Source organism: Hemicordylus capensis, chromosome 1 (assembly GCF_027244095.1).
Source record: "Hemicordylus capensis ecotype Gifberg chromosome 1, rHemCap1.1.pri, whole genome shotgun sequence".
Taxonomy (NCBI): Eukaryota; Metazoa; Chordata; class Lepidosauria; order Squamata; family Cordylidae; genus Hemicordylus; species Hemicordylus capensis.
In genome coordinates this window covers 263,939,955-263,958,793 of record NC_069657.1, presented here as the reverse complement: position 1 = coordinate 263,958,793, position 18,839 = coordinate 263,939,955, and the positions used below count along the sequence as shown (strand labels likewise).

The 18,839-nt window shown below is 41.7% G+C and overlaps 1 protein-coding gene across 2 annotated transcripts in view; it reads right to left on the bottom strand.

Moving 5' to 3' along the window:
* Window positions 1-331: 331 nt before the first annotated feature.
* Window positions 332-18,839, bottom strand: part of LOC128340093 (beta-soluble NSF attachment protein) — a 32,360-nt gene continuing 13,852 nt past the window's right edge. For both annotated transcript variants that reach the window (XM_053284850.1, XM_053284851.1), the window contains 6 exons: window positions 15,805-15,860; window positions 12,662-12,746; window positions 11,205-11,309; window positions 9,386-9,454; window positions 8,629-8,679; window positions 332-7,402 (listed from right to left, as the gene is read on the bottom strand). In XM_053284850.1, coding sequence (XP_053140825.1) covers window positions 7,298-7,402; window positions 8,629-8,679; window positions 9,386-9,454; window positions 11,205-11,309; window positions 12,662-12,746; window positions 15,805-15,860 — 471 coding nt within the window. In that variant the 3' untranslated portion in view covers window positions 332-7,297. The remainder of the gene's footprint in view (window positions 7,403-8,628; window positions 8,680-9,385; window positions 9,455-11,204; window positions 11,310-12,661; window positions 12,747-15,804; window positions 15,861-18,839) is intronic.

Here is an 18,839-nt window from a genome sequence, read left to right as displayed (position 1 = left end):
CACCAAGTGAGGATGGCTGAATTGACTCCCTTATGTTCTCTTCATGCTTCTACTGTGGTGACAAAACCTGTGAGAGATGCAAGCTCAAGATGTATGTCTAGCTCATGCACCTTTTGTACAGGGGAGATGAGCAAGTCACTTATACCAAAACCTCACAAAGGATGTAAGTCATCTGTGGATGAAGAGTTCAATGCAAATCCAGTTCCTGCACTGTGTCTTCCTTTGCCTACAGAAACTGACTTCACAAATCCTGTAACCTCTATTATACTCCCTTGCCTGTGCCAGGTTTTTATTTTTTTTTTTAAGGATTAATAAAAACACTCACTCTGTCTTTCCAGTGGGCAGCACACTTTAATGGCAATTCTTAAAACAATTCTCATCACACACAAAATGAAAACCACATCCAGCCACTGCCCTTTCTTCAAGGTCCTTTCAGTCAACGACCAAAGCTAAATGACTGGTGCTTGAATTCTTCTAGTGGATGTGAAGACTGCAGTATTTTCCTACTATTAAGATATGTCGAAATACAGGTAAGTTGACAAAGATTTACCACGTCTGTGCAGAATGTTACAAAACAAGCAGCCCACATTGCCCTTGGAACATTAGCAACACATTCGTCACTGGGTTATGCATTTACGATAATTTCACAGGTTCCTAAACCACAATACAAGCACATATCAGTACATTAGGATAGTAGGCCTTCTGTGACTGAAGATCAGAACTGCACAACTTCAGCCCTCCAGCTGCTTTTGGCCTACAACTCTCATCATCCCCAGCCACACTGGCCAATCACCAGAGATTAAGGGAGGTATAGTCCAACATCTATAGGAGGGCTGAAGTTGTGCAGCCTGGCATAATGACTGATAAGTTTAGCATAACTTCCTGGAAGGGGAGGTTTTGCACATATTTTTGTGGGAGACCTTTCCAAAGTCAGCCAGTGAAGCTGCTTCCAAAAGGTGTGGCCTTAAACTCTGGCCTTGATACACAAGAGCAGGCTGTGTGCATGTGGCAGTCAGCTTTGACAAGAACAGGCTCATGTGAGGAAGGCCCACAGACCTCTTAGCCCCTAAACAAGTTGCCAAGTGGACAACACCATCCATTCATTTGGTGTCTGGACTCTTTGCCCTGACCCTGCAGGGAGCATTGCATGTGAAGCAGTTAGGGATGGGATGTGGCGCAGTCAACACCCTTTTGCATGCACAGGACTCACCAGGACAGCAGTAAGGCCTGCTGTGCAGGCATATGGACTCTCACTAGTCCCACAGAACTCGGCAGAACTTGCTAAGCTCAGAGCTGTGTTTTGCTCTGGCATGATGCTGAGGGAAGGTACCTTATTCAAGAAGACTGACAACTGGAAATAGCATAGCAGTGAAACACTTCAACAGCACAAAGACGAATGAATTCAGGTGTAGTACACACATACAAATCACAAACCTGCAACAGCCAGAGATGGTTCGGGGGGGGAGGGGGGGGGAGAGAGGCAATCCAGGAGCTATTTTCAGAGAAACAAGAGGTATGCCATTAAGAAGCCACCCAGAGGCCAACAAATAAAGATTATTATTTATAAATTTAAGCACAAATGTCTGCCTGAGAAATAAAAATAGAGCTTTACATCTATAGTTTTATTTTTTTACATTTATATTCCACCTTTCACAAACTAAAGGTGGCACACACACAGTTCCAAGATGGATGCCCATCCAGGAACTGACCAGACTAGACCTGCTTAGCTTCAGCAAGCATTTTGCATCATGTGCCTTCAGATCCTACCCTGGGGGATGGAGATAGATAGATTAGATAGATATCGCTATATAGGCATGTGTGTACGCAGCCTTTCTTGTCCATGTCCACACAAATGTGAAGTCGAACACCCGTTGATGTCCCCCCGCCACAACCTCTGCTTTTCTCTTTATTAAAGAGATACCGCGTAACCATGTGCACAGCTGTGTGTCTCTTCCCCTTGATTCCCCCTGCCTTCTTTCCAGTAAGATTCAGTACATAACATAATCAATTTAAACACATAAGATTCAGCACAGCACATAATCCAGGATAACAATCATATATGTGTATAACTAAAAGGAAAACAAAGTGGGGGGATAATAAAAAGATCCCTTTAGTATAACTTTAACATAATAACCTACCAAGGGTGGAGGGGGAGACAACTTCTAAGGATATATATCTTTTTTCAAAACATAAACAATTGATTGAAATTCAACCAAATTGCTGAAAATTCCTCTTCTTTACCTTCGTCGGAAAACCCTCCCGAATGCTGTCAAGGAGCCCATATCAGTTACCCAAAGCTGACATTCAGGAGTAAATCTGTCCTTCTTGTGCTGATTATAATTGTGACCCACACACAAGCACAAAGAATCCATAATTCTGGATTCTAGATTCCATATGCTGGGAATGTACCTCAACAAAACATGAATGTTCTTGACAAGCAATGATTGCTGCAAAGTCATGTTAACTATCTTATAGATTTCAAGCCAAAATGGCAAAATAACCAAATTACACCTCCAGTATCTAGAAGTCTGCAATCAACCCTTATTAAACACTTTCTGAGGTGTCCAATAAGCATGAAATAAAAGTTTCTGCTGTGTTATAGCCTCATTTTGAGCTCCAAAAGGGGCACATTTCACTGTCTTCAAAAGGTACCTACAATTGATTTAATTGAATAAGATATTCAAGATCATTGGTCCAAAGTTCTGATATTATCAATGTCTTTAAGCTTCTGATAAAGCAAGGTTACAGGTTTAGGTGCAGGTGCATCCAAATGATGTTCCAGGTTTAATAACAGAGACGGAGTTTCAGAAGCTACGATCACATGAGGATCAAAAAGTCATGATGATAGATATTTCAGCTGAATAAACTGCCAGCTAGCATTTAGAAACGTATCAAACTCGGTTCTCAAGGTTTCAAAAGATTTGAAAACGGCTTCAGAAGAGATCAACTGATCTAATGTAATGATGTTATGGGAGGCTCAGTTAGACCTCAAAAAAGATTTACGAGCAATCATTAAACAGGGATTCTTCCACAATGTAAGCTTTTCATGCAAGAAGGGATCAAAACCGTGTCTAGAACCCAAAATTTTCCATATATGCCTTATGGTTTTAAACACAGGTCATGACCTAGATCAGTGTTTCTCAACTTTTTTGGAGTCAAGGACCAGTAGATTCTTCATGCGCAGTTTCCTGGACCATCAGTTAGTAAAGGGGTTTCAAGTTTAAGTTTGTTTGTTTAACAGATTTCTATACCTGTTTATGCATGAAAAACACGGGACAGGAAGCCACAGTCCAGACAGAACGTGGTGAAACAGACTGTTTCCAGATCAGCAAAGGAGTAAGACAAGGCTATATACTTTCTCCTTATTTATTCAATTTATATGCTGAACATATACTCAGGGGCATATCTAGGGTGGGGCAGGCAGGGCACGTACCCCGGGCGCCACTTGAAGGGGGCGCCATTTTGTTAAATTAAAAAAAATTTTTAAATGGCTGCCGAAAACAAAATGGCCACCATGCATGCTCAAATGGCTTCTGTGAGTCCCTAGGTCATGCCAGGCCTTGCAGAGGCCATTTGAGCATGCATGCTGGCCATTTTGTTTTCAGTGGCCTTTAAAAAAAAAAGAAGATTATTTTTTAAAATGTCCACCACACATGCTCAAATGGTCCGTGCAAGGCCCTAGAGACCAGTGAGGGGAGGGGAAACCTTTGCAAAAAAACCCCCCACAGCCTTTAGGAAGCCCCCCAAAGGGGCTACAGGTAATAAATAAATTAATTAATTAATATAAGACACTGTACACATAGTCAGATTGGCACTATGTACAGAGAATCAAGGCTTGTGAATACTGAGCTGAAGCTTATGAGCTAGGATTGTATTCATTTGCTCTTACTTTGCTTCTTGTGATAAGTGAGTTAAATGTGATGTCTTGCTAATATGGCTATTAATGGTGAGCTTGTCTTTGAATCAATGTGAAATCCTTAGTATTAAGGCCCACTGGGAGTTTCTTGCTCTCTTTCAACTGTCTTTCTGAAAGACTAGAATATATTCCAAGCAGTGACTATATTCCAAGCAGTGACTATAGAATATATTCCAAGCAGTTTACTCTGCATATCCTTTAATTATTTTTTCAGAGTATCTGGGGAAAGTCAAATTCTCCATTTATTTTTAAAACTTATGTAATGGTGATGCTACAATGCATAGTAGAGAATTAGACAGGCACTTCTGTTTAGTTTTCCAAGTACATCTCCACATAGTATTTGGGTATTTCATGAGCCCCAGCATACTGAAATTTGAGTTTTCCAGCATTTTTTGGTCTGGCTAAGTCCACTGCTAAATAGTTTTTGAAATATTAAAAGATTAACAAGCCTGACTTGTATTTTTCAGCTGATATTATGGTAAAGTTATCTGAAAGATGGGTGTCAGATGCTTGGACAGGGGGCGCAATTTCAGTGTTTGCCCTAGGCACTATTTCCCCTAGATACGCCTCTGCATATATTGAGGGAAGCTGGACTGGAAGAAGATGAGAGTGGTTTTAAAGCTGGAGGAAGAAACATCAATAACCTCTTCTACTCTGATGACACTACTCTTATAGCTGAGAATGCAGATTAACTGCAAGCTATAGTAATGAAAGTCAAGGAGCACAGTGAAAAAATGGGACTACAACTAAATGTAAAGAAGACTAAACTAATGACAAGGGGTACAGCACCCAGTCTCAGAATTGATAATGAAGACACTGAAGTGGTGAATAGCTTCTGCCTTTTAGGATTGACCATCAATAGTAAAGGATCCAGCAGTCAAGGAATACGCCACAGTCTAGCACTTGGTAGGGTTGCAATGAAGGCCTTGGAAAGAATATTTATTTATTCATTCATTCATTCATTCATTCATTCATTTTTTACACAGTTATTGTATTGTAACAACAGGTGTTATTAACTTGTTTGTTTTATCCAGACATCGAGTCCTTCCCAAGGACCTGGGATGGCTGAATTTTATTATCAATGTTGTTGCTGTTGTTATTATTATAGATATCGTCGCAGAATATAGGCTTTTTCCAGTAATGTTGCTTTTTGTAACTGGCCGATGGTGATTTCTGTGGCCCCTATGGTGTTGAGGTGCTCTTCAAGTTGTTTTGGAATTGCACCTAGGGCACCAATTACCACTGGGATTATTTTGGTCTTTTATTTATTTATTTATTTTGCCCCAAATACTTAATGGAATTGTAGCCACTGATCTAAGTCATTTTTCATAAAGCTAGAGATCTCATCAATCGCCTCCTTTTTCAGTATGGTGTTTGTTATATGCCTGGCTTGTGCTATTAGTGATCCTGATAACAAAAAGCGTATTACAATAGGCAGGATAGAGCACAAGTTGATTTTATATGTAGATGACATCTTATGCTTTATTGTTAAACCAGAAGTCTCAATTCCTAATCTTATTTCTTTAGTTCAAAAGTCTGGCAATTTATCAAAAAGTCTGGCAATTTATAAATGGGGGTAAATTGGATTTGATGCCTTTAGGTTCTACAGATTTTGCTGTAGCCCCAACCATTCCCTGCTGTGCTGGTTTTGTACCTGTGGAGAATGTTTATGTAATGAAACAGTAACCAATATGTCTGCATCTTTCACTTGCAGTCTGAAGCAATATAGCCCCCTTATAAGGATTGGTAGCATCTTTAGACCTAGGTCATATTGTATTTCTACATGATTATTAGGTGCACGTGCATGTGTGCACACACACACACACACACACACACACACAGTATACAAAAATTACAAGCCTTCCACCAACACTATCAGAACAACTCTATCACACTTACAGTAAACTCAACATTTGACAGAAAACAAGGAGCAGTATAAAATACAGTGAGAGCAAATGATTGCTACTGCAAGGCATCATAAACAACCTATACACGCTCATGGATCAAAGGTTTAGAGGACCCTAGTCTAGTAAACAACAAAATAAAGGACAGAAGGGGAAACAATCTACTTGTTTGTTAGCTACCAAAAATAAAACCCAGTTCCTTTATTTCAGAGAGGCTGATACTTTTCACGCTTCTCAATCCTATGTATTTACAGCTACCCTGACTGAAAGCTCTGCAGATTTCCAACGCACACATAGGTGTGGGGTGGAGGGCCTGAACTGCTTTATTCTCTCCAGAGTTCCTGTGTTTAGAGCTTTCCCCACTACTGAAGTGGGCAGAGTAACAATGTTTTGCATATTACATCAGAACTGCTAGATTGGACCAATTCAGAGAGAGTTCTGGAGAACCTAAAAGCTTGCTCACTACTCTGAGATGTTTTAGTTGGTCCTAATAAAGATATCAGACTGCTGTGACTTTGGGAGTTTTTACTAATGAACCAGTATTACTTCCTACAATTTCAGGCCCACTGTTCATTGTCTCAAATTACGCAACTAACATCTACAGTAGACATATTTTCATTCATCCACACTGTCAAAATAGACACATTCCACTGTAACTGAGGTAACATTTGGATAAATAGGCCAGAATATTATGCATCAAAAATGGTTTATACTCTTGTTTTTGAACCACATGAAACTCATGTACATCTTTAAAGAGATCTTGCATTTTACTTGCTGCCACATGTCGATTCAGTATAGTGTTATGACTCAGTCATATTCAGTTTCATACCTGGCAACATAAACCACACTTAAAGGACACAAATGTCCATATCAAAATACAAAGGGTGGCATCCACTATTCCCCTTACATGGAAACAAGCACACTTTTTTTGGCAGGGAAAGTGTGAATGCCTCCACCCACCCCATTCAGAAAGCGGCACTCTGCCATACAGAAAAGAAATGGACATTTTTGTTGTATGACAAAGGATCCAAATCAAGTTTAGATGGCCAACAGTTGTTCAAACTCATGACGCATGGCAGCAGGGAGGGGAGAGAACACGGTTTCTGGTATTATGAGTGCATAATTTCATGGTGACTGGCATTTCACATCAGCGGAATGGGTTTATATGACTAAGACTGCAATCTTGTATATGGTTATGTGGGAGGAAGTCCCATCAAACCCAGTGGGACTTGCTTTCAATTAAACATACACAAGGTTGGGCCATATGTCTTGCATTTAAAAATAAACACACCAAAAAAAAAACCCCAAACACATTAAAATATAGAATATTTTACACAATATTTACATAGTTACACAAAATGAGCCACAATAGGATACTAAACAAGACAGTCAATCAGTTAAGTAAGAAGCATGGTCCTTGGCCACAACACAGAGCACTTCAACAGACAACTTATATGCCACAAATTGCACTAACAATTCACTTCAGGTCTCCATCACCTTCGCCTTGAATTGATTTTTTAATGCGAAGCAACATGGTGGTAAGCCACTGATCCAAGCGAGATATTGAATCAAACTCTTTCACCTAGTAGGAGGGGTTAACGTAATTGGTTAGAAAATAAAGGACAAGCACAGACATTGGGTACTCTGTTCAATATCTTAAGAATATTTGCTTATTTTCATCTATAGAAAAAACAGCATCTAAATAATTAACAGAGACAACCTGTTTCTACTACTAGCCACTGCAAATATTTTCTGTACAATATAAGGAACCTTCCTCAGCCATAAGAGTGATTTTAGAGATTCTCAGAATTGGGGGAAGAGGAAACACCAGCGAGTCATTTTTCTTTGTTCCCTGCAGTCCTTTATATCATTAGAAACAGAACTTCCTCCTTTTGCTGCTCCACCCCAACTCCCAGAGACGTACAAGCCAACCTTGCATCTGGAGTGTGTGTGTGTGTGTGTGTGTGTGTGTGTGTGTGTGTGTGTGTGTGTGTGTGTGTGTGGCCCCTTGGACAAAGGGGCTTGCATCTTCTGCTCCTTTCCCCATGGGGAGATGCTCAAGCTCCGGATGCAGGATCAACTTCAGACAATATGGATATGTGAAAAGAACAGCAAGAGTGAGCCACTGGTCGATTTATGTGCCACCAACCACCCCAACCCATGACATGAACTATCCCATGAAATAAATGTACCTGTTCAAAGAAACTTGCCACATCAAAAGTCACCCTCCCCACCCATCTGGCTTTGTTCAAAGTACAGTGCAATCATGCTGGTATTGACAACATACTGACAGCACTATGACACCCTTCTAAAGGGAGTACTTCTTCACGCAACACATAATTCATCCATGGAATTCACCATCACTGTCTGCGATGATGGACACAAGCTTAGACAGCTTCTGAAAGGCATTCGAGATGGATTCATGGAATAAGAGAGGTCAAACAACAGCTATGTGCCATGGTTGGCAGTGTGAACTGCATGCGTCAGCTGTACAACACATGTGAAAAATACCCCCTAGATCTGCCTTGGTTTAGGTGCAAGAATCTGCAGGGGACTCAGCTACTGCAGTTGCATTATACAAGCTCTTGAGAGGCCCAGATCAAGAGCAGTACGGTCAGAGCATTCTCAAAAGGAGTCGTAAGGTCCTTGTTTTTCTTTGAATGTGCTAGCTATGTCATCAGTGGCAGTGGTTAGGGAAGGATTGCTGTTGAATGAAACTGCACACAAGTAAGTGCAGGAAAGTACTTTCAAAAACAACTGGGCCTATATGACCTGCCTTGCTTACAAAGAAAACAGAGATCTACTTACTGCTTCTGTGTAGGCTTCACAGTTTTGTTCCTCATGAGCTTCCAGCAACTTCTAGCAGAACAACATGAAAGGGTTATACAGGAGAACTTAAAATTTTGCTACTGCTATCAAGCAAGGTGGTGTTATTTAATAACTCTACCTGTGTTCTGTAGATGAAAAAAAGGCTCTTTACTACTTGAAGGGAAGTTCTTTAAAAAGCTACCAAACAACTGAGAGAAGATTAACTTTTCAGCTAGCAATACCCAGTGATATACACCAATTGTTGTTCAACAGTTATATAGGCACTCAGCTTGGAGACATTTGTGCTACATTATGTACCTGCATAGTGGTTTTATATAGCTGGTGACCCTTACCACTGGCCGAGATCTAGATAGCCTGCTTGGGAATAAAGGCCTACCTTTAAGTATAAAACTGAGTGAGGGGAGGGATAAAGATGTAGCAGCACCCCCCACCCCTTCTCACCTCAGGCATGATCTATCCTAAAATATATATTCACTGGTAAAATAAATCTTCAAATCCAATTTGTATTTTTAATATATTGCATATTCTCTCTTTTCATAAACTCCACAGTTGTTCATTCATAGGTAATCCATACTCCTCAAACTCATAACAATCATAATACTACAAGAGACAGTTGATCATTGGCCATAATAAAAATTTCTTTCTTTGTTTCATTCATTCATTCTGAAAGAGAAAATCCCATAAATGCATACAATTTCTCTTTTTAACACATCATTAAATGTGACATTTTGCTTACTTTTAATAATTTACATTCCCTTGAATCTGTGAATGCTGGGAACATTTCTTCATATTTCTCAAGAGCAAGCTGAAAGAGAGAAGCGAATTTTAAGTTTAATTTTTAATCAAATCAAGTGCATATTATCTAATAATGAATGTTGCATTGGAAAACGATACCTATTATAGCAATGCATGGCAAGAACCAAAAATAAATTCAATTTCACCCTTCACTTGCTGAGTATTTGGCCTCCAGACTGCAAAGGATTTTTCACATTGCTTGTAACCAGACTTCTGCGAACAAGCCTTCTTTATATGAAAGTTTAAGCTATTCCCCGGTCATTAGGCCAAGTAAGAACATGTTATATGTATAGCTGAGATAAGAGATAGAAATGAAACAATAGGGCAAGTTTTCCTATAAGTTACACAAAAATGCTTCTGTTCCTCATGACAAGAGGTGGGGGGAGTGTTGTTTAACAGCTCGCTTGGAGTAGGGATTGCTTCTTCCCCAATCCCTCTAAACCTCCAAAAATTGTTTACATGAGCATTAAACACAACATAACAAGTTTTTCACAAAACACTTAGTAGGGATTGGGAGGTGCCTCTGTGCACACACTTGCATCTGTCTGTTTGCAGGAACTTAGGATCTGTCAGGGCCAAATGAAACAATACAGAGGAGAGTCTTCCAAATGTATGTCAGTCAGTCTATCTTGCCTTTCACTGAAAAGTAGCAGGAGGCTTCCATTTTCAGTAGAACAGCAGCAGGGCGGAAGTGCTGCTTCAACAGCCTTAAATCCGTCCCCTCCTACCATACATCCATTCAAAATCACCCTCCTCCAAGCTGATTTTCTCACCACAGGGAAAGAGATTCCTCTGTATCTTTCCCTCCTCCACCAAGCGGCAAAGGAGGTTGGAGGTCAGGGTGAGGTGGTAGAAACAAGTGGGAAAACAGCAAAATGGTAAGGCTTCCATCTGCCACCTTTTTGTGCCTCCAAGGTTCCTCTTCAGAATAAAATAAAGGAGGGTGTTTTTTTTAAAATCAGACGACTGATTTCATGTAAACGGAAGAATACTTCTTTCATGTAAAATCTAGATTGGTTTTCAGCCTACCAAGAGAGGTTTCTTGGAAATGGAACATGAAACAAGGCACAAATTTAAAAATTCATGGCATATTTGGAGTACCAAATTTGGAAATAGAAAGAAGATTCAATAAAAGGATAGCAAAAAATATTTGCTATTTACATATACAGTATAACTTATCTATATTACTAACTCAAGGCTGTTTTATATAGAACCTGAGAATATGACTTAGTTTTTGCAGCATATAAGACCGATGTCAGACATCAGTTATTGCCACCAAAGTGTTATGGCAAATGAAGGAATAAATAAAAGTGAAACACTAGATGTGATAATGCTACATTCTCCCATATGATGTATTTACCTGAATCCAAGACTAGTTTCCCCCGCCAAGGTCTCTGGTTTTAGAAACTCGTGTGTGTGTGTCTTAAATTCAGAGTCTTCTTACTTTTGGGTAAATACAGGTCTAACCTGAATTTAATCTGCATTTTTAAAGGGGGTCATCTCAAATTCAGCGTCATTTTCTATTTGGGTAAATATAGTAAGCACTACTACCTCTAGTCACAGGCAATCACAGAAAGGAAATTCAGTTTTGAAAAAGTAGTCTTGAATAGCAAACTTTGCTTTCACAGAAAGAACAGAAATAAGGGCAGATGGCATTCATGGTTTCACATTAATTGGTCCTATATATTTATTCTTTGTACACCATAGAAACTAGGGTGTACTAATCTACACAACTGTGGTACTTAGCTGGTTGAACTGACCTTAGCATTCAATTCATCAACTATAAAATGACACAGAGCAGCTTTAAAGAAATAATCTTTTGCACTGTGCTTGAGCAATGGATTATCCATCGTACTTGTTCCAATCTAGAGAGATAAAAAAGTACACCTTCAATCAGAAATCTAGCACAGAGCAGAATGAAAAACAAAATATTATCATTTCAGAGATTTCCTGTCCTTGTACTAAAAAATCCATTCTTTTAGCTAGCAGGCACTTACTCCAAAAAAAGACCAAACTCCATTTAGTTCATGAGCATCTCCACTAACCCTTTGGCATTAGAAATACGACTGCAACGTCATGACACATTTTGCTACCACCAACAGCACTGGCTAACATCCAGAATAAGAGCTGCATGTGAAAAGCACTTGTGGGTGGAGGGAAGAGGTGATTTTCAGCAATATCTCTTTTCCTCCACACCCACCTGTGCCTCCCCAAAACATGTCCCTCCATCAGGGACATATATTCAGGAAGCACACATAAGTGTAAAGGGATGAGGGGTACAACAGAAATCACCCCTCCACTCTGTGCATGAGTGGTAGTGCTTGCCACACACAACGCTTGATCTGGATGTCAGTCACTACATTTATATAGGTTGGGAGTCTCTTTTTCAATATTGCTTGGCAAAATAATTCAGTCTTGATCAATAATCAAGATTAAGCCTTAACTGAGCACTGAGTCAGATATGATATGGTTTAGAAGCATGTAGAAGTCAACGATATGATCCCAGCAGTGAATGTGGGCAGGAAATGACAGGCATCGAACACCAGCAAAACAGTTTGCAAACTTGCATAAGTCGGTGTAGGCTTAGCCATGCCCTCTTTCCATTTCCCAGCTCTTGATGAAGTTGAAGGAACCAAATGTTTTTTTTAAAGATGTCTATATGTTGAGATGTTCATGCTAGTTTCAGGGTTTTATAAAAACCTGAGTTGGTTGCACTAAGATGCACTTGGCTATAGCTTGCATAACTGAAAAACAGTAGCCAAGACCTACTTCCCGTACAACTCTCTTCTCTTTAGGCACAACCTACCCTATGAAGGCAACAACCTTACTTGCAGTCAATAATTGAGAAGTCTGTCTGAAACATTCAGCATGCACTCAGATACCAGCTACTGTCCCTTCGTCAAAATGGCATATGCCAGGCATGGCCATTCTGAGGCTCTATGGCTGTTGCTGGACTACAACTCCCATCATCCTCAGCCACAATGGCCAATAGCCAGGGATAATGGGAGTTGTAGTCCAATAGCTGGAAGGCCTCTGGTTGGTCAATGCTGACATGCCATCAAAATCAAATGTATATGCTGGCTTGTGAATTGACTGTATTCACAAACCTGTTGTTCCACGTGTGAAAGTAACACGTGAACTAGTCCTTCTGTTAGTTTGGACTGCATGCCTATGACTTATACTTTCCCTTTTATGTAATGGAAAGTAGCACACTCACCTGTTCAAAGATTTCAGTGGCCTTCTGATATTGTTCTAACTGAGCAGCATATCCTGCTACTTTCAACAGGCATTTGTTAGCAGAACTAGAAGCAAGAGGGATAATCAACTGAATAGCACTGAACTAATGAATAAAAAAATTCAAAACGTACTAATGTATGAAAGTATTCTCTGCTGGGGGAAAAATCTACCACATCATAGATCAAAATACCAAATTGCCAGATGAACCACTCATTCCAATGACATAGCATGCAGTACATCCTCCCACTCTTTATGAATGGAACGCACTGGCATCCAGCCACCTTCTGATACACCCATTTGTACACACCCAGTATACACCCAGTTTGTAACCGTCCCCGTATGGACAGAATTCTCGAAGCTTGCATTTTATAAAATATCTAAAATTTTACATGTATTTATTTAAAGAGCAAAAAAATGTAAAAAATACATTACATAAGAAGAAAACAATTGCCTATATCCAGACTAGTGTCACACTAGCATGAAGATGCTGCATGCAATAATGTTGCACAGAGGAAGGAGCCTCTGTTCCAGACGACTTCCTGTACTAATGGAAGATGTTGACACATTAGACAACTTACATATGTTTCACTGAACTCCCGTTGAAATTAATATGGCAAATTAATTTCAATAAGACTGCTTATATGTAATTTAGTGTGGATATGAGCCAGTGACTGTAGCAGCCTGTCCTCCTAACTATAACACTGAACTGTGTGTGGGGACGTGTGTGCAGGGGTGCAGCTAGGTAATTTTGGACCCTGGTAATTTGGGCTTACTAATCTCCTGCCACCTTGGGAGTACTCAGGGCTAATTTTCTGAAGCTCATTAGTCAGGCTGAGGGGAGGGGTACACTGAGCTTCAGCATGTAGCCAGCCAAACAGGAGCAAAGAAGGAGGGTCTTCGCCTCCTCCCTCCCCTTCTACACCAGACACCTACAACAGGTCAGCATCAAGCCAGCAGTCCTCAAATGGAGAACAAATAGTGTGGCTGCAGTGTGGGGAGGTGGGAGGACTCCAAGTGCCCACAGGTGTATCCGAGGGGTACTTGGCACCACCCCTAGGTTAGAGATGTGCACAAATGGCTTGTGCATAGGCTGGCGGGGCAGGGTTGTGGTTCCCTTAAGGAGCCGGTACCGAGCTCATTACCTGCTCATCACCGCCCCACCACTTCTCCTCCAGCAGTGCTCGCCCTAGCAACAGCTGTGCAGGGCTGTGGCGTTGTTCGCTGCAGCCTCCATGCAGTGCTGGCATGCAAATGGCTGGTGTGCATACATGCCCACCACCGCACAGAGGATGAAGGGAATATAGCCGCAGCCCCGTGCAGCTGTTGCTAGGGCGAGTGCTGCTGGCGGAAAAGCGGTGGGGCAGGGATGAACAGGAAAGGAGCTCCTTACCGGCTCCTTAAAGGAATGCTGAGCCGGTTTGAATGCCGCCACCCGAGGGGGTTTGGCACATCCCAGAGGAGGCACTGAACCAGCTCATGCACATCCTTACCCCAGGTGTATCCAAGTACCCCTAGGGTCCCCCAAGGATCTGTACTGGGACCAGTGTTCTTTAACTTGTTCATAAATATCTAGAAGTTGGGATAACCAGCAAAGTGGCCAGATTTGCAGATGACACTAAGCTATTTAGGATTGTGAGGAGCTCCAAAAGGATGTCTCCAAACTGGGTGAGTGGACGACAAAATGGCAAATGCAGTTCAATGTAAGCAAGTGTAAAGTGATGCATATTGCCGCGGTGGGGGGGGGAGGCGGGGCTGGAGGAGAGAACCATAATTTCACAAATACACTGATGGGGTCTGAGCTGTCGGTGACTGACCAGGAGAAAGATCTTGGGGTTGTGGTGGACAGCTCGCTGAAAGTGTCGACTCAGTGAGTGCAGCTGTGAAAAAGCCTAATTCCATGCTAGGGATCATTAGGAAGGGGACTGAAAATAAAAATACTAATATTATAATTCCCTTATACAAATCTATGAGGCAGACACATTTGGAGTACTGTGTGCAGTTCTGGTCACAGTATCTTAAGAAGGACATTGTAGAACTGGAAAGGTGTAGAAGACGGCAACCAAGATGATCAGGGGTCAGGAGCACCTTCCTTATGAGGCAAGGCTACAGCATCTGGTGCTTCTTCTTTTGTAAAAGAGGTGACTATGGGGGGACATGATAGAGGTGTATAAAATTATGCATGGAGTAGAGAGAGTGGACAGAGAGACTTTTTTCTCCCTCTCTCACAACACTAGAACCAGGGATCATTCCATGATACTGAAGGCCAGGATATTTAGGACCAAGAAAAGAAAGTACTTTTTCACACAGCACATAATTAATCTATGGAATTCTTTGTCATGGGATGTGGTGATAGCCTCTAGCGTGGATGGCTTTAAAAAGCGGCTTGGACAAATTCATGGAGGACAGGTCTATCAATGGCTACTAGTCTGGTGGCTATAGACCAGCCTCAGAGGCAAGATGCCTCTGAATACCAGTTGCAGGGGAGCAACAGCAGGAGAGAGGACATGCACATACCTCTTGCCTGTGGGCTCCCCAGAGGCATCTGGTGGGCCACTGTGTGAAGCAGGATGCTGGACTAGATAGGCCTTGGGCCTGATCCAGCAGGGCTGTTCTTATACTATACTGTACTAACACCCCCCTGTTGGGAGCCCTTGTGCTAGAGCGACACTGATTTGGATGTAGGCCTATATGTAGGGATAGACATCCTGAAATGATATTCAAATAAGTACATTCTAAGTCTCAATACATCTATCTGATGCTGTTAATTCTTGTCTCCTATAATATGCAGATTTTTTCAGAAAGCCAGTTCAATATTAGATCAGCTCTTGAAAGTTACCCATAAGAAGATTTATCATCACCTTATGCAATCAAAACCACTAATCCCAAAATCACTTCCCCATGTTCCAATTCCCATTTTCTCTCATAAGAGTCTTGCATGTGGATATGGAAACTGACAAAGGGGATGCCAGTCCAAGAAAGCTAATTTAGGATTGGCGTGTTCTATTAAAGACTCTACAATATGGAAAAGACAGCATTCCATTTTAAAGTGTCAAAAAGCAAAAATGAATAGAATTAACCCATATTTATGTTCTCAACATTAATTGCTATTGAATGATAACTTGCCTGTTGGATTCTTCCCCTTTGTAATAATCAGCAGCTTGTTCATAATGTGCAATTGCCTAAAAAAGAATTAAACACATTTCCCTTTCAGCATGGTAATTTCAGATTTGATGTTTTGGGAACAGATTGTGCAGATGAGATTTCCGTAACTAAATGCTAGGTGCAAGATCACGAAGTTGCTTCCCATAAAGCTAGGCTGAGCTTTCATGTGTACAGGTACTTTCTGACATGGGCATAGCAAACAATGATGTCATTTGACTGCACACCCATATTATTCACTCTGGAAATCAACATTTGCATTCCAATATACATGAACAGCATGGGTGCAAGCCCAATTTGAACATAGCTTCCTGCAGCATGAACCCACAAGGGAAAGCATTATAATGTCATGTCAGCAGCAGCCGTAATTTTTACTAAGAACATTCGCTTGTAAAATCTTGTTGTTTGTTTTATTTATAGGAACATAGGAAGCTGCTATATACTATGTCAGAGCATTGGTCCATCTAGCTCAGTCTTGTCTACCCAGACTGGCAGCAGTTTCTCCAAGGTTGCAAACAGGAGTCTCTCTCAGCCCTGTCTTGGAGATGCCACTCTTCCCAGAGTGGCCCCATCCCCTGAGGGGAATTTCTTACAGTGCTCACATGTGGTATCCCATTCAAATGCAACCAGGGTGGACCCTGCTTAGCAAAGAGGACAATTCATACTTGCTACCACAAGACCAGCTCTCTTCCCACTTAATTTTATAATTTATGTTAGATCCTGATATCCTGCACTTCTCCATGGGCTTATAGACTTTTCCTCCCTAAATGTTAACCGTCCTGTCCCCAAGGGATTCACAATCTAAAATATGCATTATACAGGGGGAACTAAAAGAGGTCAAGTGAAATTAAAATATGTGGAGGAAGAATGGATGTCTGAAGCAGCCCTAGGAAACGCCTATGGTCAAGCTCTAGAGACCATCACACTTGGGAATGAGCTCTTTTTTATTTTCAATAGATTGTATTGGCAGCATCCAAAGTAGGCTGGTCATGTCTAAATGCTACTGAAATAAATGAGACCGATTAGTCATTTGCCATTGAAATTAATTAGTCATGATGAACTGAAGTCCTGTGAATTCCAATGGCTCGCACGTTGTGTGTCTATCCACTGTCATAAAGGAGTTGCATCCCTGTGCAGCGAGGCTGCTCCGAGCTCAGACATTTTGTCAAGCAGCAGAGAGCATGCGGGGCAAGAGCAGAGGGATTTTTGTTGTTTTCCTCTGCCCTCATTAATGCTCGTTGCCATCCAGAAATATGTCCCGGAGGCTCATGCAACCTCAGGGATATATTTCTTGCCAGCAAAGAGCACTAGGAGGTGGGGGGAAATCAGCAAAAATCACTCCACCCTCACTCTGCTGCTTGTAAGGTCATCAGCTGAGTTCTGAGCAGCCTCACTGCACAGGGATGCAGCTCCCTTGAGGCAGCAGGATGGATGGACAACATGTGGGACAATGGGACTTCGTTATGATTGATTTCAGTCTTGACCATAAGCCTTCCAAGGGCTGCTTCAGACATTAAGGCTTCCTCCAAATATTCTAAAAATATGTGTAATGTGTCCCCAGAAAATAAAAACAAACTTGTGTTTGCAGTGAAGGAGGGGATGCTCTCACAAAGGGATTCCCAACCTGGGGCCCCCAGATGTTGTTGGGCCACAATGTCTATCATCCCTAGCCACAATGGCTGAAGGGACAATGGGAGTTGTAGTCCAACAACATTTGGAGACCTGAGGTTGGAAGTCCTTGTTCTAATGTGTGTCTGAGGCTCTCATCGCACAAAACTCCTTCATGGATATGAACACAAGGCTTGGACGGGCAGGAGTGTCTCACCAGGAAAGAGATCTAAAGGTTACAATGGAGAGCTTATTGGAAGTATTTATTCCTTGTGCTATGGCAGCAGCAAATGGTACATTCCAGGCTAGGAAAAGGACTGAAAACAAAAACAGCCAGTGTAATAATGCCTTTATATAAATATATGGCGTAGCTCTTTTCAGAATGTATTTTTAATGCCTTTACTTAAAAGGATTATTTTATAACAGAAGGGATTTACTTGTTTCTATTTCCCCCATTATTTCAGTAAGTTGATGCCAACTGCATTCGGTGCAGCTTGTCTGTATGTGCCGAAATATAATACATCCTACATTAAAATAATTACATACATACAAATATCCCTGCACTGGCTTCCCATCTGCTGCCAATCCAGCACAAACTTCTCATTCTCATTTCCAACACCCTACATGGCTTTCACCTCCGTTACCACTCCACTCAAAATATCCCAAAATGTTCCTGCCCATGATCTTCCATACCAGCTTAGGACTACCTTCAGCTGTCCTAAGGTTTCCTGCTTCCTCACACATTTCCTCCTTTTCTCCCCCTATGGCCTTTTATACCCGACATTGCCTCTCAGAACACCATCCTGATGTCTCCTCTCTGATTTACTTGAAATATCTTCTCAAAACTCATCTCTCTGGTGAGTGGAACTTTGGGCACAAACCACCCACCACCGCCCAGCCTCCATACCATCCTGTAACTATGATACAAAACTTTTGCTGAGAAGCAGCATATACATATTTGTTGTCGTCATCGTAGTAACGAAACCTAAGTTCATATAACTGAAATAAACACATGTTCTTTCCTGGTTTATCTTCCTCTCCATTTCCCTGCCCTTTCACTATTTCCTCCCCTATGTCAAGTATTATTCTGTAAGCTCTTCAGGCCAGGAAAGGAACTCCTCTTTTTGTACTCTACACAGTGCCATGCAATAGTGCTATACTAGCCAACCCACACAGAGCACCTGTGTGCTCTTTGGGGCCGGCTGTTCTCCCCCCCTCTCGCCCCACTCTCTTGCCCTCCCTCCCTCCTCTCTCTTGTCCTCCCCCTCTGCCCAGCTCTGCGGCCAGGCCCGCCGCCGCCTGGCCTCCGCGGTCGGGTGCACCGCCGCCACCTGTCTCCATGGCCGGACTAGGCTGGGCCTGCCGCCGCCTGTCTCCGTGGCTGGGCCGGG